Consider the following 24,927-nt stretch of genomic DNA (forward strand, 5'->3'; position numbering starts at 1 on the left):
TTCCATCTGGCTGTAAGTCAGCCAGCGACAGCAGCAAACTGCAGCAGAAGAGGGGAGGAAGCCAGCGAGTGCAAGAAGAGCAAAGGAGCCCCACTGGATTTCCTTGCTCCACGGCGGAGAGCATCCCAGAGCTCAGACATAGGACGGCTATCCTGCCCACGGTAAGGGCTGGAGGCTCTGACCAGCCACTGCTCCTAGCTCCTACATGCCCAAGTCCTTGCCCTTGGCCTCCACATGCTTATTCCCCCTGACTAAATCATACCCTGGACTCCTTTGCCTAAACAGGTTTACGGGCCCCCGACCTGCTGGTTTTCTGTAGCTTATCCACTTGGACTTATAGTTTTCCTACTAGCTATATCAATCACCTTTTTATATGAGGACCTCTTAGCTACCCAGGGCTGTCACTGTGTAGATAAGTGGTGATCTCACCCCAGGAAGGGAAGAGAGAGAACTGAAGCAATCATGCTTCAGCATGAATTCATTAACAGATTGTTGAGGATTACCACATGAGGGTTGACCAAGACCCACGGAGGGGAAGGGTTGGGGGGAGTCTTCTATTATCAGAAACCCCTGATAATAGGCAGAGAGTTGTGAGACTTCCTTGGAAAGAGCCAGGGTTTGAGTTCTATGCCTCATTCTTAGCCTGCTCAATGATCCAGGGCACTTTGTCGGTGCCCATGAAAGAGAGGCCTAATGGGAAGGATTTTAGAACCAAAAAACTGATTTTCAGACAAGTTGGTGTTGAGACCAAAACAACAATTCACACTTCAGGGACTCTGTCTGACCTACTCCCAGCTGCCTCCTAGGTCTGACCAAGTGCTGTCAAATAGGAGGCACTTGAGAATTTATGGGATGAGTGGAGGCATGAACGAATCTGGTTGATTCACAGGCGTCCATGAGAACATTAAATTGATGTGCACAAGAGTACAACAGAATCTTTCTAGGCACAGGAAATATTCTTTCATTTTTACTGTGACTTCTCTTTAAATAAAGCTGCCTTTTTGGGGAAGCATTGTAAAAAAAATATTGGAAGAGTACCTGCTCCTAGTCCTGTCTCTGATGTTAACTAGCTCTTTGACTTTGAACCATGGCTTCCTGATCTACTGTGGGAGGGAGTAGAGGGTTCCCAAAAGAGGATTTGCTTGTGTCTCAGGAGCCCTTGTTAAAAATGAATATTCCTGGACCCCATCCTTAGAAACTCTGATCTGGTAGATTTGAGGTGGGGCTAAGGAATCTCTGTTTTAAGACACTCTACAGGAGACATTGATATAACCAGGAACCACTAGATTGATGTGTTGTATGAGTCTTCAAGCTCTAACATTCTGAAGGCTATGACCTGTGACGGGAGCCATGAACCAGGTTTGTCATAATTCTCCTCCAAAGAAAGAGAGTAGACAGGATGAATCTCTTCCATCCTGCCCTCAGAGAGACTGTGCTGCTGCTAAGTCGCTTCAGTCATGTCTGACTCTGTGCGACCCCATAGACGGCAGCCCACGAGGCTCCCCCGTCCCTGGGATTCTCCAGGCAAGAACACTGGAGTGGGTTGCCATTTCCTTCTCCAATGCATGAAAGTGAAAAGTGAAAGTGAAGTCACTCAGCCATGTCCAACTCTTCTCGACCCCATGGACTACAGCCCACCAGGCCCTCCATCCATGGGATTTTCCAAGCAAGAGTACTGGAGTGGGGTGCCATTGCCTTCTCCGCAGAGAGACTGTAGACACCTCGAATTCCACTATAAGCCACAGGCAACTCTACCAAAGTCCATCCCCAGGTGATATGAAGCCACCTGTCAGCTGAGGACCAAATTTTGCTTGGCAACCCTTGGCCACTTCCTGCCCTATTTGTGTGTCTATTTTCTCATCTGTATTGTAGAGGTAATTATCTGTATCCTCAGGGAGCTCCACATATGTGCCTAGACGTAAACAGTTAAGACCCAACCTCTCTCTCAGTCATTATCCTCTGATTCTTGCCTCTTTCTCTTGCTCCCACTCCCAAATCCTTTTTCCCTCCTCTCCAAACTGTACCTGCCTCAGCTGTGACCATCCTCCCCATTCCACCTTCAGGTGCCAGAGGAAACACCAAGACCTAGAACACCTAGGTTCTAAGTTGCATTCTCTGAGTAGTTTGTTTAGTCAGTCTCCTAGGATACAGGGGAAAATGAAGCTGAGCAGAAGGATCTGTTACTCAGGATCCCAACCCAAGAGTCCCCCTTCCTGAACCAAAGTCTCAAGCACCTTTCAGGGGACGAGAATCCAAGCCATTGCAAATTAGAAGAGAAACAAAAGAGCAAGGAGTAATGAGGAGAAGGGATGAGGAGAAGGATGAGAAGTCAAGAGCAAAGAGAGGCTGACTTAGGTAAGCAAATAGGAAGGCAAAGGGAGGGTCAGGAGAGAGCAAAGTGAGCTAGGAAGAAAGGAAAAGGAAGGGGTCAGGTAGAAGAGGGGGAAGGGGAAGAAAATGGGAAGAAGGAAAAGAAAGGCTGTGGAGTGGGATATGGTAGGAACAGAAAATGATGGGGTGGCGGGGAGGGAGAACAATGTCCCTCACTGGGTCCCAGCTCTGCTTTCATCGGCTTGCTAGAGAAAGCCTTTTCTAAGGGTAGTCTCGGTGAGGTCTCTGAGTTGGTCAAATGGAGACCTCAGTTCTAGCCCCAGTTCTGCCACTTAATTCCTTAGGTGACTGGCAGTTCAGCTAGCCTTCTGTCCCTTTATTTTTTCTAACAAAAGGATTCCCATACTTATTACTGAGCTCCATAGACCGCTGGTGGGGAAACAGAAAGCACGGGGAGCTAAGCATTTCGTCTCCCCTGTGAGTTGTTCAAAGAGCGGTGATGTTCTGTGATCTGGTTGGTTAACGTACAACCTTAGCACAGGATAAATGTGTGCCACTTCATACGTGAAGCTTCTGACATAGCCAGCTTGGTTCTTCTCCAGTGTCTTCTCTTGGAGTTGTATCTGATTACCTGTTTTCATTGGAATCTATTGAGGAATGGGATGATTCTGCTTTTTTTCGTGGTCAGGAGTTGCCTGATCCTGAAAGTCTTGTGAGAAGACATGGTGAGATGCAAACTCAATCACACGTAGGATGGCAGAGAAAAGAGCTCCTCTGTCCCTTTTCTACAAAATGAAGTCCAGCTCTGACATCCTGTGGCTCCCTGAGTTGAACCTAGCCCTCTATCGGCCATGTGTCACCTAGATACAGTTTTAAAACAGTGACTCAAGAATGGGAACAGGGCACGCCAAGCTCTGAGGTTGAAAGAGTTTGACAAAAGAATATAAAATCATTTTCTAAGGCTGGTTTGAGATGAGGTAGGGCTGTTCCTGTGCTTGGGACTGTTCTCAGATCTCCCATGTCTCGACATTGTGGTGAGGCTCCCAGACACAGGCATATGGAAGGTAATTCTGTCTTCTCCCAGGGCCAAAGCCCACCCACCCCAGAAGTTCAGAGGAGAGAGGAGGCAAAATGTTGGCAAAGGGGATTAGACTTCAGCCCCAGGTTGACCCCAACCCCTCTTAGAGTCTGAAACTCTAAGACATTTAATGAAGATCTATTACTTCTTAGTCTTCATAGAACTTTTGCAAACCTTGGATTCCAAGCTGTGCAGCACCACCCAGCAAAGCAGAGATGCTTTCCTGTCTTCTTTCCTTCCTTCTTCCATCCAGAGGTCTCCTCTGGTCTCACTCAGGATTCTACATGCAGCCTCAGCCAGTAAAACTTTTCCCTCTTGGGACTGAAGCTGTGTTCTTGCTCTCCTGAGAGTTGCCTTATCTCTTCTGCTTAGACTCAGATTGGTTTCCTGCACATTCCTACTCCTTTGGAAAATCTTCTCTAGGTCCTTCAGTCAGGAGAGCTATAATTTCAGTGACTTCTACATCATTCCTGAAGATCATCACCCTGGGTGGCTTTACAGGCTCTTCCTACTTAAGGGAGATGGGGCACTAATATGCTGTGTGACCTCAGACAAGTCACATCATGTTTCTGGATTTCTGCTCTAACGTAGGGAGTTGAACTACATGATGTTTAAATGGAGTACTAACTGAATAATTAGTTTAAGGATTCTTGCCTTTTTTTTTTTTTAGATGTTCACCACTGACAAATTGTTAAACTTATTCAGGGATGTTCCTGGCAGTCCAGGGGTTAAGACTTCACACTTTCACTGTAGGAGGCACAGGTTCGATCCCTGATTGGGGAATTAAGATCCCACATGCTGCAAAGGGCAGCCAGAAAGACTTTTTTTAAGTTTAAACTTACTAATTAAAACCCACAATATTTCTCTTCAACCATGGATCCTTTGCTTATTCAAAAGCATAAAGCTTTATGTTCCGTGGACTTTGCCAGTTTCAGCATGATTTGTTTTAAGCACTGAGTATATTTGTTCTAGGCACAAAGCTAGGATCAAAGTGGCCACAAATCAAATCATCCAGTTCTTTTCAAGGCAAGTTTGTTGTTAGCTCTTAGGATAACTTCAGTTCAGTTCAGTCACTCAGTCGTGTCCAACTCTTTGCAACCCCATGAATCACAGCACGCCAGGCTTCCCTGTCCATCACCAACTCCCGGGGTTTACCCAAACTCATGTCCACCGAGTCGATGCCATCCAGCCATCTCATCCTCTGTCGTCCCCTTCTCCTCTTGCCCCCAATCCCTCCCAGCATCAGAGTCTTTTCCAATGAGTCAACTCTTCGCGTGAGGTGGCCAAAGTATTGGAGTTTCAGCTTCAGCATCAGTGCTTCCAATGAACACCCAGGACTGATCTCCTTTAGGATGGACTGGTTGGATCTCTTTGCAGTCCAAGGAACTCTCAAGAGTCTTCTCCAACACCACAGTTCAAAAGCATCAATTCTCGGCATTCAGTTTTCTTTACAGTCCAACTCTCACATCCATACATGACCACCGGAATAACCAGTCCTAAATGAGCAATGGCACCCCACTCCAGTACTCTTGCCTGGAAAATCCCATGGATGGAGGAGCCTGGTGGGCTGCAGTCCATGGGGTCACTAAGAGTCGGACACGACTGAGCGACTTCCCTTTCACTTTTCACTTTCATGCATTGGAGAAGGAAACGGCAACCCACTCCAGTATTCTTGCCTGAGAATCCCAGGGACGGGGAGCCTGGTGGGCTGCCGTCTATGGAGTCGCACAGAGTTGGACATGACTGAAGTGACTCAGCAGCAGCAGCAGATGAGCATATATTTAAAGGTAGGAACTCTCTTTCAGTAGGTAGAGAAAACTTGAACATGCTGTTCTGAGACTATGTAACTTATCTGGTTCATTAAAACTGTGAGAATTACTATTATGAATAAGAGTATGAGCTATACTTTATCATGTGAAGGTAGAAGTGGCTTATTTAGCAAGGCGCAGCACTAAGTGTGGTGGAAGAGACAAAAGAAATACTCTGGCCTAGCTTGTCCAGAGCTGGAGGATCCACACAGGAGCATGGAGAGGGCTCCTGGAAGAGAAGTTGAGATGATTCTGCTTGGAGAAGGAAAGGCTAGGATGCAGAGAGATTCCAAGTTCTGAAAGGGGGCAGCCAGCAAGTCAGTGATTCCTAATAATGGGGAACTGAGAGAGGTGTGGTCAACGTGACCTCGTGGATTGTAGGGTGTTGGAAAAGAAGAGGGTATTTGTCAGAAACCCCTGGGTTGGCCCTGTCGGAGATGGCTGTGGGAAACGGCAGAAACTCTGAAATCAGATATATTTGGGTTTAAATTCCAAGTCCCTGTGTGATTGAGACAAGTTTCTTAGCCTCTCTAAGCTTCAATCACTAAACTCAAATTAGAAGTGAAAAGAGCTACAAATTATGTAGATGAAGTAGCTGACACAACGCAGGCAGTCAAGGAACACTAATTTCCTTCTCTTCCTCCCTCGATCTATTACTCTAAGACCTCAGGATTAACCTGAAGCCTCTTGCTGCTCCTCGCTCCTTTAGGTGACTCTGGCGTCAGCTGGTGAAGCAGTGGGTGATGGCGTATCTGCTGCAAGGCCGTGAGTACCCCTGCAGAAGAGGGCTTGGGGAGACAGCCCAGAGACAGGGAGGAGGCTGGACTCCTGTTCCAAAGCTCCTCCTGGGCCCTCCACCTTCCCTACCGGCTACTCAGTCCCTGCTTCTCCTGGCTCAGGGCTGCCCATCAGTCAAGATCTGCTGCTGATGCAGAAAGGCACAATGATGCGCAAGGTGAGGTCCAAAAGCTGGAAGAAGCTAAGATTCTTCAGACTTCAGGACGATGGCATGACAGTCTGGCATGCCCGGCAGGCTGGAGGCAGGGCCAAGCCCAGCTGTGAGTGATGTGGGTAGCCAGGGGTGGGCATGTGGGTGGACAGGACCTTACAGGCCCAGCAGCTTGAGGGCAGAGGAGTGACCAGTGTCTTATGATTTGCCCTGTTCTGGTCTCTTTAGTGTCTTTATCTGAGCCTGTAAAATGGAAATTATAACTGTACTAGCCTCTTCAGGGTGTTACAAGGATCAAATTGGTTATGGTGTGCAAAGATCTTCCAAGAGTCTTTGCCACATAATAAGGCTCAATAAATCATAGGTTTTATCTTATTACTATCATCATCATCATTATTATTATAGCATAATCTCGGGTAGCCAACTGTCTAGATAAAAGCCCTGGCTCTGCCAATTTCTAGCTGAGTGACTTTGGACAAGTTATTTAACTTAAGCTAATATAAGTTTCCTCATCTATAAAATGAGGATTAAACAGCCTAGTACATTACAGGAGCTCAAGAACTTAATGTATATAAACCACCTAGCTTGAGGCCTGAAACCTGGATCAATTTAGTGAGTTAACCATTATAGTGAATATTTCTAAATATCGTAAATGCGTCATAACAGTGTTCCTCCTATTGGCCAAACACTTTATGATCCCTCTAAAAATGTGACCACAGGACTCACTTAAGAGAATCTACTTTAGAGACATAACCAGAGCTTACGATCCACACCAGCCCCAGCTGAAGAAGCAGGGGGAAGGATTTCTCTGGCTCCCTCCCAGACATCTGGAAAGAGGAAGCCCTCAAACCTGGAATGAGAGAACTGAATTTGGGCATGTCATGCTTTGGTGTAACTGCTTCTATCCTGCAAGTGTGCTTCCACTTGTCAGCCCCACCAGTCTTCCTGTAATTGATCACCATTGGATTGGCCATGGAAGGGACCATCCCTTATTTAAGATTAGGATGCTGAGGGGCTACGTCATTTTCGTCCCTGTCACACTGCCAGTTGGTGGCTGGAAGCCAGGTCTTGCCATTTCCAGCACAGGCCCCTTGTCATGCTGCTATGAAAACAACGACTCATGTGGCAATCTGAATTCCAAGAATCTGCATCTCCCTGTACTAAGGCTTTGGGGGTTTTAGTCTATGGAGGCTGGGGTCCCTCCTCCTGTGGTCTCAGAGAGAAGAAGGGGGAGTACTGGTCCTTGGCTCTCAGCTGCTGTGATTTGTCAGACCCTTTGCTTAGGGCCTCCCACTCACTTCTTCCCTGGCAGTCTCAATCTCCGACGTGGACACAGTACGTGAGGGCCACGAGTCTGAGTTGCTGCGCAACCTGGCAGAGGAGTTCCCCCTGGAGCAGGGCTTCACCATCGTCTTCCATGGCCGCCGCTCCAACCTGGACCTGGTGGCCAACAGTGTCCAGGAAGCCCAGACCTGGATGCAGGGGCTCCAGCTGTTGGTGGGCTTTGTCACCAACATGGACCAACAGGAGAGGCTGGATCAGTATCAGCAGGATGGAGTCAGAGTGGGATCCAGGGGTCACTGAAGGAGCCAGATGCTGAAGGACTAGGGACAAGTAGGAGGGGGCACAGGGCTAGAGGGGCCTGAGAGTCCAGATGGGGTGGCCAGGGACAGCTTGGGCTGATGTGAGGCTGAGATACTGAGGGAAGAATGGAGGCCTGTGATGGCACAGACAGAGTCACACAGAGTTTGGAGAGGAATCAGGGCCCCCAGGATTGGGTAAAGGGACCGTGAGAGGCAAACTAGGAGCTGATCCTGAGAGCTGAACAGAAGATCCCAGTGGCATTAACTCCCATAGGGATGGGGAGCAACTCCTTAGGGGGCTTAGTGGGATCAACTCACTTCAAGTTTCCTAGAATGTATTCATCTTCTATGCTGGTCCATTCATTTATTCACCATCTATTAAGCAGAATGTAAGAGGCACTATGCCAGGCTTTAGGGATACAAAGATTAATGAGGCTCAGATATTATTTTAGTCAGCAGAGAAAATAGAATTGTGTGAATAATTTAATTTATCAGCATTACAGTACTTAGCTGATATGTGGGTGTTCAAAGGAAGGAGAAATACTTATTTCTAGCTGAGATGGTCATGAGAAAGCTTCAGGAGAAAGTAGCGTTTGAACTGAGCCTTGAAAATGAGTAGAATTTGAACTGAAGGGAAGAGGAGGGGAAGGCACTCGTGTCTGAGGAAACATTATGAATAAAGGCCCAGAGGTAGGAAGCTGAAGAGCTGGGACATCACCAAGCAGGGGCTTGCTGAATCTGTCTGAGGTACAAGGTAGTCATTTCTGTGTTGAGAAGGCTAGTTTGGGGCCAGATCACTGGGGTGAAGGAGATCTTAATTTCTATGTTAGGGAAGTTGGGCTTCTTTTTGCAGGCAACAGGAATGTCCCCAAAGGCACCTGAGCCATGCAGGGGCAAGACAGATTGGTGCTCTGGGGAGATTATTCCAGAAGCTAATGTGGAAAATGAATTGGCTCTGGGGAGGAGACTGGCAACAAAGACAGGGGAGCAGTCAATGGATGAATGTGCACACACATCTGCACACACAAACACACACTCAGTGCTTTTGCCTTGACTCAGACCTGGATGGCTGAGTGATTGGTTCCAGCGCGGAGACAAAAACCAGGATGGTCGGATGAGTTTCGGAGAGGTCCAACGGTTATTGCACCTGATGAATGTGGAAATGGACCAGGAATATGCCTTTCAGCTTTTCCAGGTGAGTCTTCTGGGGAAAGGTTAGCAGAAGCCAATCAAGGCCACATTCTCCCTTAGCCAGAAGTCCTCCAACCCTCTCCAGCAACACACAGCTGTTGAATCTCTCCTACTACGCCAGGTTCATTGGGAAGTGTGGGTAGGACATGGTTCTTACCCTTCAGTCTTGTTGGAAAGATGACTCATAATCTTATGAAAGGTAAATAACAACATGTTATTACATCAGACCTCAGGGACCTCTCTGTCCTTGGCCAGGATTTCACAAGTGCCTAGTACAGTGGAAAACTCCAACTGGCATGTGAGTAAATAGAAAAAGGGATCTTCTGATCTTTTAGGGACATGTTGGGGGCATTTAATTCTTTCTAGTTGAAATTTTTCTCCAGTAGCAAATGGTATGGCCGAAATTTTGCTTTTTACTTCCTGTCGTGGCTTTTCCTATGAACACTAAATGTCAGGAGTTCTGTGGATGCCACCCTGGCTCCATCAATAATAACGCCCTTACAAGGAAAGTCAAAACTGCAACATCTGCCGTTAAAGGGTTTTTTACTCTCCTCTAAACCCTCTTCTGCAGACAGCAGACACATCCCAGTCTGGGACTCTGGAGGGAGAAGAATTTGTAGAGTTCTATAAGTCATTGACTCAGCGTCCAGAAGTGCAGGAACTGTTTGAAAAGTTTTCATCTGATGGGCAGAAACTGACCCTGTTGGAATTTGTGGATTTCCTCCAAGAGGAACAGAGGGAAGGAGAACGGGCTTCTGACCTTGCTCTGGAACTCATCGACCGCTATGAGCCTTCAGAAAGTGGTAAGAGGACTAGGGTGGTGAGGCAACACACATGGGGGCCAGATGGGGGACCAAGAGACAACTAGCCTTCTGCCTAACTAAGGGAAAATTCAGTCCCCCAGACCCCGTTCCCAATCATCTTCATCTCATTCAATCACTCCTCCAGAAGGAGAAAGCCATTTCCTGCCCACATAAGACAGGAGTCTCCTCTGTAGTGCTGTATCTCTTAGGAGGAAGAACATTCCGTAAGTCCCCTTTCCTCTACCACGCTCATATTTCTCATTCTTCACTTTCACACTGTTCTTCCTGATATCAACCTTTGTCCTCAGTGGAAACATAAAATCCTTCTCCTCTTACTTTTGGCTTCTTCTCTAGGGCATGTGATTCCTTTCCCTTTAGTTCCCTTCATGGTTCCTGTTTGCTGTCTCTTTAAGTGCTGGCTCTCTGCCCTTTCCTGGACTTTCTCCAAGTTCCCCAGGTGGTTTTTGAGTCCTAAGTCCCTGAGCTGGGCACCTAGTCAGCCCCTGGCTGAGGTGGATGATGAGGTAGACAATCATTTGGCTCTTAACAAGCAGTTAAAATATGCCCTCTCTGCCCTCAAACCTTCTCCTTGCCCCTTTAGTAGACACCTTCCTGCCCTTCATTCCTTGCAGAGCATGAAAAACTTACATTATTAATAAAAAGAGGGCTTCCCTGATAGCTCAGTTGGTAAAGAATCCACCTGCAATGCAGGAGACCCCAGTTTGATTCCTGGGTTGGGAAGATCCGCCGGAGAAAGGATAGGCTATCCAGTCCAATATTCTTGGGCTTCCCTTGTGGCTCAGCTGGTAAAGAATCCTCCTACAATGCAGGAGACTTAGGTTCAATCCCTGGGTTGGGAAGATCCCCTGGAGAAGGCAAAGGCTACCCACTCCAGTATTCTGGCCTGGAGAATTATATGGACTATGTATATAGTCCATGGGGTCGCAAAGAGTCTGACACAACTGAGTGACTTCCACTTTACTTCACTTTATAGCTCTTACATTATTTAGTCCTTTGTGTGTGTGTGTGTGTGTGAGTGTGTGAGTGTGTTAGACGCTCAGTAGTGTCCAACTCTTTGCGAACCCATGGACTATAGCCCACCAGGCTCCTCTGTCCATGGGATTTCCCAGGCAAGAATACAGGAGTGGGTAGGCATTCCCTTCTCCAGGGGATCTTCCCAACTCAGGGATAAAACCCCAGGTCTCCTGCACTGCAGGCAGATTCTTTACCATCTGAGCCACCAGGGAAGCCCTTAGTACTCACTGCTGCTACTGCTGCTGCTAAGTCGCTTCAGTCGTGTCCGACTCTGTGAGACCCCGTAGACGGCAGCCCACCAGGCTCCGCCATCCCTGGGATTCTCCAGGCAAGAACACTGGAGTGGGTTTAGTACTCACTACATCCTTGTAAATCAAAAGCAATAATCTTTATTGGGCCTTTGCTAAGCATCCCATAATGTGCTGATATCTCTACATGCCTTTTCTCTTCTAATCCTTCCAACAACCCATGGAAGTAGATTTCTATTATCAACTCAGTTGTACAGAAGAGGAAAACTGAGATTCAGAAAAATTAAATGACTTGCTCAAAGTCAACAGCTAATGAAAGGAGGAATTGTAATTCAAAGCCAGATCATTGACTCTTACCTGGTGCCTCTCTTGATAATGAGAATAAGACATGAGAGGAATGTGAGCTGGACAGGTGACCCAGGTTTCTTAGGTCTCAATTCCCATTCCCTTTCATTCATTCATTCATTCATTCACTCGCTACTTCAGCAAATGCTCACTGAGTACCTGTAATGTGCCAGGACCAATGATAGGCAACAGAGATACAGTAGTAGGTCAGACAAGGACACTACCCTCATGGACCGTGGAGCCAAACAAAGTGTTGCAATCACTGATTCCAGATTTATGTGGGTGCTTAAGAAGAAAGGGGCTGTGACGCAATCTTTTCAGAAAACTAAACAGAAGAGGAAGTTGAAGGGTTAAGACAGGATCCTCTGTTTCCAATGAAGAATCCAGCATACATCATTACATTTATTCTGCCTGTGTGCATGCTCAGTCACTCAGTCGTGTCCAACTCTTTGTAGCCCATGGACTGTAAGCCCACCAGGCTCCTTTGTCCATGGAATTTTCCAGGCAAGAATACTGGAGTAGGTTGTCATTTCTTACTCCAGGGGACCTTCCCAACCCAGGGACTGGATCCTTGTCTCTTGGGTTTCCTGCACTGGCAGGCAGATTCTTTACCACTGAGCCACCTGGGAAGCCCCACATTTATTCTATCCACCCTTTTTGGAGTTCTTTCCCTTTTCACTTGATTATCAGATACAACAACACTGTGGCTGCAAAGTGTGGTATCAGTCAGGAGACAGAGGCTCAAGTCCCCACTCTGCTTCTTATAGAGTACTGAGTTGCTTAACCTATCGGAGGCTCAGTTTTCTCATTTGTAAAATAACTGGTGATCAAATGAAATAAAGCACATGAAAAGTACCTGGAGCTATGGACTTTATCAATTTGCAATTTGAGTCATTACAGTCAAGAATGAAACTTTGTGGGATTTCTCTGGCAGTCCAGTGGTTAAGACTTTGAACTTCCACTGAAGGGGGCATGGATTTGATCTCTGATCGGGAAACTAGCACCCTGCACGCCTCAAGTCTGGAGAAGGCAATGGCACCCCACTCCAGTACTCTTGCTTGGAAAATCCCATGGACGGAGGAGCCTGGTAGGCTGCAGCCCATGGGGTCGCTAAGAGTCAGACACGACTGAGCGACTTCACTTTCACTTTTCACTTTCATGCATTGGAGAAGGAAATGGCAACCCACTCCAGTGTTCTTGCCTGGAGAATCCCAGGGACGGGGGAGCCTGGTGGGCTGCCGTCTATGGGGTCGCACAGAGTCGGACACGACTGAAGCGACTTAGCAGCAGCAGCAGCATGCCTCAAGTCATGGCCAAAATATAGAAAGAATGAAACTTTGAGCCCAACTTCTTGCCATTTTCCACCATCGCCAGGCCTTGTCACACCTGGAATGAGGAAGCTAGGCATGAGAGTAAAGCTGTTCTGCCTCCCCTGTAGCAAAGTCATCCTCAGTGAGACTTCACAGTCCAGCAGTGTAGGGCAGATTCTGACATCTGACTCCCTGGGTTCAAATCCCAGCTCCTTCACTTATTAGTTATGTGACATAATATTATACAGGAGGCGGTGACCAGAACCATCCCAAAGAAAAAGAAGTGCAAGAAGGCAAAGTTGTTGTCTGAGGAGGCTTTACAAATAGCTGAGAAAAGAAGAGAAGCAAAAGGCAAGGGAGAAAGGGAAAGATACCCAATTGAATGCAGAGTTTCAGAGAATAGCAAGAAGAGATATGAAAACCTTAAGAGAACAGTGCAAAGAAGTAGAGGAAAACAACAGAAAAAGAAAGACTAGAGACCTCTTTAAGAAAAGTGGAGATATCAAGGGAACATTTCATGCAAGAATGGGCACAATAAAGGACAGAAACAGTGAAGACCTAACAGAAGCAGAGGAGATTAAGAAGAGGTGGCAAGAATACACACAAGAACTGTACAAAAGGTCTTAGTGATCTCGATTTCCACGATGGTGTGGTCGCTCACCTAGAACAAGACATCCTGGAGAGTGAAGTCAGGTGGACCTTAGGAAGCATTACTATGAATAAAGATAGTGGAGGTGATGGAATTTCAGCTGAGCTATTTAAAATCCCAAAAGATGATGTTGTTAAAGTGCTGCACTCAATATATCAGCAAATTTGGAAAACTCAGCAGTGGCCATAGGACTGGAAAAGGTCAGTTTTCATTCCAATCCCAAAGAAGGGCAAAGCCAAAGAATGTTCAAACTACCACACAATTGCACTCATTTCACATGTTAGCAAGTTTTTAATGCTCAAAATCCTTCAAACTAGGCTTCAGTAGTACACAAACTGAGAACTTCCAGATATACAAGCTGGGTTTAAAAAAGGCAGAGGAACCAGAGATCAAATTGTTAACATTCTTTGGATCATAGAAAAAGCAGTAAAGGAATTCCAGAAAAACATCTACTTCTGCTTCATTGATTATGCCAAAGTCTTTGACTGTGTGGATCACAATAAACTGTGGAAAATTCTTCAAGAGATGGGAATACCAGACCACCTTACCTGTCTCCTAAGAAACCTGTATGCAGGACAAGGAGCAACAGTTAGAACTGTACATGGAACAAGGACTGCTTCAGAATTGGGAAAGGAGTATGTCAAGGCTGTATGTTGTCATCCTGCTTATTTACCTTATATGCAGAGTATCTTATGTGAAATGCGAGGCTGGATGAATCACAAGCTGGAATCAAGATTGCCAGGAGAAATATTAGCAACCTCAAATATACAAATGATACCACTCTAATGGCAGAAAGTGATGAGGAACAAAACAGCCTCTTGGTGAGGGTGAAAGAGGAGAGTGAAAAAGCTGGCTTAAAACTCAACATTCAAAAAACGAAGATCATGGCATCCAGTCCCATCACTTTGTGCAAATAGAAGGGGAAAAGTGGAAACAACGACAAATTTTATTTCCTTGGGCTCCAAAATCACTGCAGACAGTGACTGTGTGCGTGCTAAATCACTTCGGTCGTGTACAATTCTGTGCAACCCTAGGGACTGTAGCCTGCCAGGCTCCTCTGTGCATGGAACTCTCCAGGCAAGAATACTGGAGAGGGTTGCCATTTCCTTCTCCAGGGGATCATCTTGACCCAGGGATCAAACCAGGGTCTCTTATGTCTCCTACAGTGGCAGGCAGGATCTTTACCACTAGCGCCACCTGACAGTGACTGCAGCCATGAAATTAAAAGACTCTTGCTCCTTGGAAGGAAAGCTGTGACAAACCTAGACAGCATATTAAAGAACAGAGACATCACTTTGCTGACAAAGGTCCGTATAGTCAAACCTATGGTTTGTCCAGTAGTCCTGTATGGCTGTCAGAGTTGGACCATAAAGAAGGCCGAATGCCTAGAAATTGATGCTTTCGAGTTGTGCTGGAGAAGCCTCTTGAGAGTCCCTTGGACAGCAAGAAGATCTAACCAGTCAATCCTAAAGGAAATCAACCCTGAATATTTACTGAAAGGACTAATGCTGAAGTTTCAATACTTTGACCACCTGACATGAAAAGCCGACTCATTAGAAAAGACCCTGATGCTGGGAAAGATTAAAGGCAGGAGGAGAAGGGGATGACAGAGGTTGAGATGGTTGGATGGCATCACTGACTCAATGGACATGAGTTAGAGCAAACTCTGGTGGACAGTGAAGGACAGGGAAGCCTGGCATGCCCTAGGGCTGCAAAGAGTCAGACATGACTGAGCGACTGAACAACAACCACAAATGTGACCCAGGGTATGTTACCTAACGTCTCAGGGCAGATTATGTTATATCCACCTGATTGTGTTGGTGAGAGGATTAAGGGAGATGCTGCATGTTATGTCCTTGGCAATGCTCAAGAAACCCTCAGGCCATAGTAAGCAGTAGCTACACAGCCCAGGGCATAACACACAGGTACCTTGGTCTTGAGGCTTCCCAGGTGGTGTTAGAGCTGAAGAACGCCTGTGCCAACATAGGAAATGTAAGACATGTAGGTTCGATCCCTGGGTTGGGAAGATCTCCTGGAGGAGGCGTGGCAACCCTCTCCAGTATTCTTGCCTGAAGAATCTCGAGGACAGAGGAGCCTGGCAGGCTACAGCTCATAGGGTAACAAAGAGTCTTCAGACGTAAAGCAACTTGGCATTCATGCACGCACCTTGGTCTTGTCACTAACAAGTCTTTGACTTTGATCCTCTCTGAGCCTCGGGTGCCCCATCTATGAAATTAGTCCTTTGGACTAAATACTGTGCTGTCCTTCATGGTAACCCTGAGCCCCATGTGACTATTTAAATTTAAATTACAGTCGGCTCTCTGTATCTACAGGTGCCACATCGCGGATACAGAGGGTCGACTGTACCATGAGATTCTGTGTAAGGCACTTGAGCGTCCATGGATTTTGGTATCTGCTATGGGGAAGGGGCCGGAGAAGGCAATGGCACCCCACTCCAGTACTCTTGCCTGGAGAATCCCAGGGACAGGGGAGCCTGGTAGGCTGCAGTCCATGGGGTTGCTAAGAGTCAGACATGACTGAATGACTTCACTTTAACTTTTTACTTTCATGCATTGGAGAAGGAAATGGCAACCCACTCCCGTGTTCTTGCCTGGAGAATCCCAGGGACGGGGGAGCCTGGTGGGCTGCCGTCCATGGGGTCACACAGAGTCGGACATGACTGCAGTGACTTAGCAGCAGCAGCAGCATGGGGAAGGGGGAAGTCCTGGAGCCAATCTCCTGTGAATACAAACAGTAATTCAGTTCCACAGTCACACAGCAACATTTCAAATGCTCAGTAGCTTTATTTATTTAGAGGTTATCATACTGGGCTGTGCAGACCAGAGAACACTTCCATCACTGTAGAAAGTTCTGTTGGGCAGCACTGGACTAGCATGATCTTAATAATTCTCTTTGTATTTTTATGGTTCTCTGAGGAAGGGGAAGCTTGAAATGACAGGCTGGATAGGGCAGTGGGGTCTGGAGGCTGGGAGTGGACACCATTTGAAAGGCTGGGCCCTGGAGAGGGGTGGGGTGCTCTGAGCAGAGAGCTTCTCACTCTAGCCACTCCACACCCCAGGAAAACTGCGGCATGTGCTGAGCATGGATGGCTTCCTCGGCTACCTCTGCTCGAAGGACGGAGACATCTTCAATCCAACCTGCCACCCCCTCTACCAGGACATGACTCAACCCCTGAACCACTACTACATCAACTCCTCCCACAACACCTACCTGGTGGGGGACCAGCTTTGTGGCCAGAGCAGCGTGGAGGGATACATACGGTGCTGTGGGGCTGGGGGGTGAAGGGGTCCAGCTCATGAGATGGGAAGGTCTGTGGGAAGTTGGAGGGGAATTGTTAGTTGACTGCAGGAATTGAAATGCTGTTGTGGGGGGATTTGAGCTGAGGATTCCTTGGTCCCTGAGAGACTTGGAGGAGATATTGAAGACTGGCAGGAGAGTGCTGTGGAAACCCTGCGGGTAAACACAGCTTCTCTTTCATAGGACATGAAATTACCTTGGCACCAGAGGTCCTGACAAATTTATTTTGAACAAATAAATAAACTCAATGTTAAATGGGAGGCAGTAGGGAAGAGGATTTAAAAACATAGGTTCTGGAGTCAGACCATTTAAGATCAACCACTAGCTCCCTCACTTGGTACTCTGAGGTCAAATACTTAACCTCTCTCTGCCTCAGCTTCCCTATCTGAGACACAGAGAGGATTACTATTCTGTCTATTCTGTCTAGCTTGTTGTGAGGATTCAATAAGGTAATTTATGTGTCAATAGGTAATAAATGGTACCTGACTTTATTGTGATTAACCATGCAATAGGTCAAATAGTCAAGGCATCTTTGTAATGTCAGCAGCTGAACTAGTCGCTTCAAATGCAACTTCCCTAGGAAGCCTAGCAAGGAAGTAAAATGTAAATTTACTGAGAGTTTGAATAACTCAGGTGTCATATAAAGATATACAAGCAGAACACCAGAAGGCAGTATGTGATGGCTCCCTAAGGGAGGATTGTTGAGTAGGGCCTGGTGGAGATCAGTGTGAGCTGCAGGTGTGTCCCGGCAGACAGACAGGGGTCCACGGAGATGTAAATTGACAGTCTTGATGTGTGAGTGCCAGTGAGCACTGTTCTCTCCAGAGAGGGAAGAGGGTCCCTATGTGAAAGATCACACCTTGACCCCTCCCGTCCCTGGGGGGTGGGGTTCTTGCAGGGCTCTGAAGCGGGGGTGCCGCTGTGTGGAGGTGGATATATGGGATGGACCAAGCGGGGAACCTATTGTTTACCACGGACACACCCTGACCTCCCGCATCCCATTCAAAGATGTTGTGGCCGCTATAGGACAGTATGCCTTCCAGGTGGGAGCCTCAGGATGGAAATACTGGTGATTAGCAAGAGGATCTGAAGGAAGAGACTCTGGGTCTGGGGTTGGGGAGGGATGCAGGGGAAAGTAAAAGTATTAGTCACTCAGTTGTATCCAACTCTTTGTGACCCCATGGACTGTAGCCCAACAGGCTCCTTTATCCATAGAATTCTCCAGGCAAGAACACTGGAGTGGGTATCCATTCCCTTCAGCAGGGGATCTTCCCGACCTAGGTGATGTCAAATGACATATACGTAAAAGAGATTTTAATTGTGAAGCATCAGGCAAACATTAAGGGATTATTATGAATAAGTGTTGGATGTGTTACTAGTTAAGTAGTCATAGAAGTAATTGCTAACTGTAATGATTACTTCTAAAAACTTCTGTCACCCACCTGGGAGAGGGCGGAGGAGGAAACAGACAAACTGGTGGGTAGAGCTGGGAGGCAATAGCTATCTGGGGATGAAAGTCTGAAAGTATAACGTGAACATGTCTGGGGCACTGGCCTGGCTTTCCCACTCTAAGCCTGAAAACTCAAAGGTCCCATAAGGACCTGGGTCAGACCTGGCACAGATCTGAGATTTGGGGTCCCAAGAATGACTTTTAGATGTGGGGTGCCTAGACCCAGGCAGATCTCCTGGAGGCCTGGCATGGGGTCAGAGGACTTTTGGCAATCAGGGTACTCAGTTGAGTAATTGGCAGGGGGTGGGTGGTGGGGTGGTGGGTGGGGGTGGAGCTGGAGAATCAAGAAGGTTATAGGCCTCAGAACTCTGGCTCCAGCATGCCTTCCCCTCCTGACCAGACGTCAGACTATCCAGTCATCTTGTCGCTGGAGAACCACTGCAGCTGGGAGCAGCAGGAGATCATCGTGCGCCATCTGACGGAGATCCTGGGGGATCAGCTACTGACGACAGCCTTGGATGGGCAGTCTCCCACTCAGCTGCCCTCCCCCGAGGTAGGGACCCTGCCTTCTAGCCCAGACTTCCCTACCGGGCTTGGCTCTTCCTCCCAGGCCCATCTGTTCCCTTCTTCTCACCCTCAGATGGACCGTCTTGCTCTTTAATATTCTCAGAGACAACTTTAATTTTTAAAAAATCGAATTCAGGGTGTTCCAGTGTGGCCTAGTGGTTATGATTCCAAGCTTTCACTGCCAATCCCTGCTTCAGGAACTGAGATCCTGCAAGCCGAGTGGCATGGCCAAAAGAAATAAAAAAAAATCTAATTCAACATAAAACTCCAGATATAGCTTTCTAAATTTAAAACCATTTGTTTACTTTATATTTCTTTTTTCAATGGAAGATCTTCATTTTTTTTCCTGATAGTTCATTATTATAGGCTCTACAAATATAAGGGGAGATTCCCCCACCATAATCTCAACCTCTCCAATAACAGCTGCCAACATTATAGATTTTTTACACACTTATATAGACATATATATGTATATATGGTTACATTTTTAAAAAATGTGAATGGGATAATCCTTTCTATCCCTTTTATATATATCACAAATATTTTTTCATATATATTTTCTTTTTTAACAGTTCTATAGTATTAAACTTTATGTTACTGACCATAATTTACTCAACCAGTAGGTGGTAAAAATAACCAGTAAATGGTAAACATTTAGGTTGTTTATAATTTTTCATTTGTACATAGAGCTTTGCTCATTTACTCTTTCTTTGAAATGGATTCCTAGGAAAAAAATTGCTGGGTTGAAAACTGCATGTTGACATTTTTGGTTATTATTGTCAAGTTGCCCTCGTTGGGGGGGGCAGGGTGCAGAAAAAAACCAAATTTCACTCCAACTGAACAGTGTAAGGGGATGACTACAAACAACTCCAGTAGTGAGATGATTCGTAATGGCAAACATGAAAAAAAAGTTTTTAAAAAACATAGGTCTGTTTTATTCTTTCAAATTAACTGATATTATTTACAAACTTTTTTATATTAGAGTTTATAATTTTTCTTGATATATAACTTTAAAAAATGTTAAAGATATTAATGTTTTAAAAATACTTTTTTGCAGTCTATTTGGGCAGGGGTGGCCACGCTGTGCGACTTGCATGACCCAGTTCAAAACCAGGGACTGAACCCAGGACACAGCCGTGTGGAGTCCTAACCACTGGACTGCCAGGAAACTCCCCTTGCAGTCTATTTTTTCTTTTTGTCTTCATAGCCTCTTCTGTTTTACAGGTTTTTAACCTTTATGTAGTCACCTCTGCCAATCATTTTTTATGTCTTCTGAGTTTTCAAAGGCTTTCCTACCTTGAGGCTTTTCAGAAAAAGTCTCTATCTTCCTCTAATACTCTAATGTTCTTTACATGTAAATCTTGAATCTATGAGGAATCTTTACGTCTCAAATGTGAGGTAGGGGTTCGCATGTATTTTTTACCTTAGAGATGTTACAGGTCGGCTTAACCATAAGAAATCCCTGCTCTATGTATCAAGTAGCCTTCCTGTGGGAACTTCCGACCACTTACTTGCTTCCTTTGCCTTTGAGGTGGTCCTGTGAGAGCTGCATAGGAGCTGCACGACCCACAGGAGGGGCCCAGAGCAGACAGGTAGACAGGCCCCTCTGTTTTTGTCCCCTAGGACCTTCGGGGGAAGATCCTTGTGAAGGGGAAGAAGCTAATGCTTGAGGAAGAGGAGGAAGAACCAGAGGCTGAATTGGAAGCAGAGCAGGAGGCTAGGCTGGACTTGGAGGCCCAGCTGGAGTCTGAGCCCCAGGACCTGAGCCCTCGCAGTGAGGACAAAAAGAAGGTAGGCCAGAAGGGTGGTCTTTCTGCTCTGGCGTTTGATTAGTCAGTACTACAAGCTGAGACCCCATGTGTGAAGAGACTGGAGCCAGGCAGGGTGGAGAACCAAGGAGCAAAATGCTCCTTGCCTCCAATGACAAGAGGCATGAGAATCCATACACAGCATCATCATATAGATTGCCATATACAGACATATGGCAGTGGCTTTCCAACTTCTTTGTTCTGTGAGATCTTTTTTTTTTTTTTTAATGAAATTCTATATGGAAGCTCAGGTCACAAAATAGATATATGCAGAGTCATTCTGGTTGAAGTACTTCTTTGGCTCTCTCCTGGGTCTCCCAGGTGACTTCTGAGACATCTTTGTACTACTTCCCAGTCTCTTTAAATGATACTTCAAAAACCACTGATGTGTGCATGTGTGTTGTTATATTAGGTAAGTAGGGCTTACTAGAGTGACTGCTATGACCTCAACTAAAGTGGGTTTATTGCTAGAAAGTTTCTTGGAAAAGGTGAGTCTGAAAAGGGACCAGAAATAGCCAAAGAGGAGGAGCATGAAAGGTTGGGGAAGGGCTGCCAACAGTGGGACCACCAAGATCTTGCTTTGAAGTCTGCATTTCTCTCTCTTATGCACTTGCTTGGCTCAGCTGAATGACTTCTAGCTAATTATCCTGTTCTCTCTGGAGCTGTGTTGTCTCACCTGCTGCCATGCCCAGGGATGGAAATGGGAATTCAGAAAAATCTATAGATGTTACTCTGGGACTCTGACATCCTTCCAGGTGTGAGTTCCATGACCATTTGCATAACTTGATGTATCTGGATTCATATACATTTTGATAAAAAATTAATTTGTTTTAAAAGATGAGAGGTAGTGAGGATGACATCTCTGTTTAGCAGTGATAAGTTAAAGACCTGTTACCTGCACAGTAACCCTTCAAGCCCAGAGGCTGAAACTGATCCCTTTAGTATACGTAGACTGCTTTTATTCCCATTCCCATCCTCAGGTTGTGATGTGCCCGCTGTTGTGTCGGCCTTTGTGTTGTCAGATTATGGCCCAGGCTCCTATTTCCAAGCCTGGGCTTCTTCTCTTTCCCAAGCAGGTGAGGCAGGAGGGAGGCAGCGGGCAGAGCCTTAGGTTGGGTGGGGAAGTTCAGATCTTGGCCACTGGCTTCTTCCCTCTCGGATTGCTAATGGCTCAACTCTGTCATCCTCTCTCTCCTTTTCCAGAAACCCAAGGCCATCTTGTGTCCAGCCCTCTCTGCCCTGGTTGTCTACTTGAAGGCTGTCACATTCTATAGCTTCACTCACTCGAGGGAGCACTACCACTTCTATGAAACATCATCTTTCTCTGAAACCAAGGCCAAGAGCCTCATCAAGGAGGCTGGTCAGGACCAAGAGGGAGGGATGGAAATGGGATGGGTAAAGTCAGGTCTGACGGGTAGGAGGATGAGTTCCAAGAAAGAGGATGAGGGAGCAGAGGGACGCGGAAGTTAAGGAACTCCCCGGACCAGGTATGGGGATAGGAGGTGAACAGTGGACTCAAGGCTCTAGTGGAAAGACAGCTGGGGGAGGTGGTCTGCATGGAGCAGAGACAGTCACAGCCTTAGGAGATGCTGGAGAGAAGAGTGAAGTAGGTGGGCGGGGGCTCTTGGGACCAAGGAAGTAGGAGGGTCCACTCCACCCACTACCATCTCAGGACCCACACCCTCTTTACAGGTGACGAGTTTGTGCAGCACAATGCCTGGCAGTTAAGCAGAGTGTATCCCAGTGGCCTGAGGACGGATTCATCCAACTACAACCCCCAGGAATTCTGGAATGCAGGCTGCCAGATGGGTGAGGGAGTGGTAGGGACAGGGAAGACGGAGTGCAAGGGCAATGGATGGGAAGTTGGTCCCTGGGTGGCAGCGGGGCCAGAGAGTGCTTCAAGGGGAGTGCCGGGCTGAGAAAGACATTCTCCAGTGTTGCCAGCAGCCCTTTTACACCCAAAAATTTCTCAGTCTGGTTTCCCTGGAAGATGGCTGCCTAGTCCCCAAGGTGACTCTTTCCTTTTTTTCTCCTGGGGTCCTCAGTGGCTATGAACATGCAGACAGCCGGGCTGGAGATGGACCTGTGTGATGGGCTCTTCCGCCAGAACGCTGGCTGTGGCTATGTGCTGAAGCCAGACTTCCTGCGCGATGCCCAGAGTTCCTTCCACCCTGAGAGGCCCATCAGCCCTTTCAAAGCCCAGACCCTCATCATCCAGGTATAATGGAAAGAAAAACCACTGGGAAGAAACTGGGATAGCTGAAATAGAGCCTGGGGCAGGGGGGAGGGGGGCAGGGGCGGCTAGGTCTGACAGGAGTGTAATAGACGGAAAGTTCCTCATGGGGCAGCATGGACTTTGGAGTCAATCGCCTAGGTCCAAACCCATTTACTAGTCATGTAATGTTTGGCAAACTTAACCTTATTCTCCTCACCTGCAAAATTGGGGTAATACTGCCTACTGTACAGAACTGTTGAGATTAATCTGTGTGTGTGTATGTGTGTGTGTGCTCAGTCCTGTCTGACTCTTTGTGACCCCATGGACTGTGGCCCACCAGGCTCCTCTGTCCATGTAATTTCCCAGGCAAGAATACTGGAGTGGTTGCCATTTCCTACTCCAGGGGATCTTCCCAGGGATTGAACCCGAGTCTCCTGCACTGGCAGGCAGATTCTTGACCACTGAGCCACCTGGGGAGCCCCTCATTAATCTGAAGTGCTGACAACAGTGCCTAGGGCACAGAAGTGCTATAGAAGGGTTGCTGTCATAACTTTCCCACTTTCAGGCCTTATTAAATTTCTACTTGGATGAATTTTAAATTGCAGGTGAGGTGCTAGAAGAAAATATATTACCCATGAGAATTAGTTTTGTAAACCATAAGCATATAGTGCAAGGTCCTATGTCTCCCCCTCCCCTCAGCCTTCCTCCTCCCCCCAGGGTGTGAGAGCTGGAGGGGGGCTGGGCTGAGCAGGAACTAGTGAGGTTCCAGAGCCCTGGTTGCAGGTAATCAGTGGTCAGCAACTCCCCAAAGTGGACAACACCAAAGAACAGTCCATTGTGGACCCCTTGGTGAGAGTGGAGATCTTTGGCGTCCGCCCAGACACAACCCGGCAAGAGACCAGCTACGTGGAGAACAATGGTGAGACGCTCGGCAGTGCTGGGGAAGTGGGAGGAGCATGGCTGTGGTTTCCCCACTGTCCAGGTCTCCGTTAAGCACAGTCCGTCACCCTTCCTGCCCCTCCAGGGGAAGCAGTGCAGACAGGACAAAGGAGGAGGACTTGGTCTGAAGCCAGGTCTCTCACTTACAGTGACCTAAGCAGACTGCTTATCCACTCAGTTTCCTCACCTGTAAAGTGCTGACTGCTCTGAAAATGAAGCAAGAGAACACAGGGCAAGCAACTCACCAGCGCCGTCAATAATGTCTGTTCCTTCATCCTTTCCCTCACTCACCCTCCCTGGCTCAGGTTTTAATCCATACTGGGGGCAGACACTGTGCTTCCGGATCCTGGTACCTGAACTGGCCCTGCTGCGTTTTGTGGTCAAAGACTATGACTGGAAATCCCGAAACGACTTCATTGGTCAGTACACCCTGCCGTGGAGCTGCATGCAGCAAGGTGAGATGGTCCTCCCTCTCCCGGCCCACACCCCAGCTCTGGCCGTCTTCCTGATGCTGTCCTCTCCACCCCTCCAACCACCCCCAGGTTACCGCCACATACACCTGCTCTCCAAGGATGGCCTCAGCCTTCACCCAGCTTCCATCTTTGTGCACATCTGCACACAGGAAGTGTCAGAGGAGGCTGAATCTTAAGGCAGCCACTTCACAGGCGGAGTGGATTCACTGGCTGTAGATGGTGAGAAAAATGAAAAAAACCTGGAAGGATGCTCCAGAAAGCAAACAGTGGTAAAAACCCGAGCTTTGGACTGTGCCTTCTCAGGCACAAAATGACTTGGTCCTTCCTGACAAGCAAATGTAGGACCCGATTTTTCACCTTCTTTCTCTTCCCTTTCTTCGTTTTCACAAGCTTCTGGCATCATTCCTGTCCTTTCCCTCTGCAGACTCTACACTGGAATTCCTTCCTTCCTCTGGCTATAGGCTCAACACCATACCCAGATCTAGGACAGTGCTTTCCCACCAACTCTGGCTCAAAGGCACATTGCAGCTAGAAATCCAGAGAGGGGCTTGGGGGCAGAGAAACCCAAAACCTAAACCTCCACCCCTAACTTCCTCAAAGTCCAGAGCCAAGGGAAAGACAAATCAAGCCTCAAGTCTCCCCAGGCAAAGGCTGGGGAAGGAGATCTGATCCCCTGTATTATGACTCTCAAGAGAACACTGCATGGCTCTGAGAGTCCCCACTGGACTCCTGCTCACTTGTGCCACCAGTATAAATAGAGCTTCTCTCTCAAATTGGCATGAGTGTGGTCTCTTATTGTTGGGCAAGGAGATATGAGGGTTGGGGGA

At 47.2% G+C, this 24,927-nt stretch overlaps 1 protein-coding gene across 5 annotated transcripts in view; it reads left to right on the top strand.

The window, feature by feature from the left end:
- PLCD4 (phospholipase C delta 4) overlaps positions 1-24,873 on the top strand; it is a 31,107-nt gene extending 6,234 nt beyond the window's left edge. Inside the window, exons 2-17 of one of the 5 annotated variants that reach the window (XM_061384900.1) lie at positions 18-161; positions 5,927-5,982; positions 6,117-6,275; positions 8,809-8,944; positions 9,512-9,743; positions 16,410-16,611; positions 17,547-17,691; positions 18,499-18,651; positions 20,289-20,456; positions 21,454-21,549; positions 21,677-21,833; positions 22,166-22,282; positions 22,519-22,691; positions 23,472-23,607; positions 23,933-24,082; positions 24,170-24,873. In XM_061384900.1, coding sequence (XP_061240884.1) covers positions 18-161; positions 5,927-5,982; positions 6,117-6,275; positions 8,809-8,944; positions 9,512-9,743; positions 16,410-16,611; positions 17,547-17,691; positions 18,499-18,651; positions 20,289-20,456; positions 21,454-21,549; positions 21,677-21,833; positions 22,166-22,282; positions 22,519-22,691; positions 23,472-23,607; positions 23,933-24,082; positions 24,170-24,276 — 2,331 coding nt within the window. In that variant the 3' untranslated portion in view covers positions 24,277-24,873. Of the gene's footprint in view, positions 1-17; positions 162-5,926; positions 5,983-6,116; positions 6,276-7,478; positions 7,708-8,808; positions 8,945-9,511; positions 9,744-16,409; positions 16,612-17,546; positions 17,692-18,498; positions 18,652-20,288; positions 20,457-21,453; positions 21,550-21,676; positions 21,961-22,165; positions 22,283-22,518; positions 22,692-23,405; positions 23,608-23,932; positions 24,083-24,169 lie in introns of those variants that run through there. The other 4 variants (XM_061384921.1, XM_061384908.1, XM_061384912.1 and 1 more) reach the window with 4 other exon arrangements.
- Positions 24,874-24,927: the final 54 nt, after the last annotated feature.

Source organism: Bos javanicus, chromosome 2, assembly GCF_032452875.1.
Source record: "Bos javanicus breed banteng chromosome 2, ARS-OSU_banteng_1.0, whole genome shotgun sequence".
NCBI lineage: Eukaryota > Metazoa > Chordata > Mammalia > Artiodactyla > Bovidae > Bos > Bos javanicus.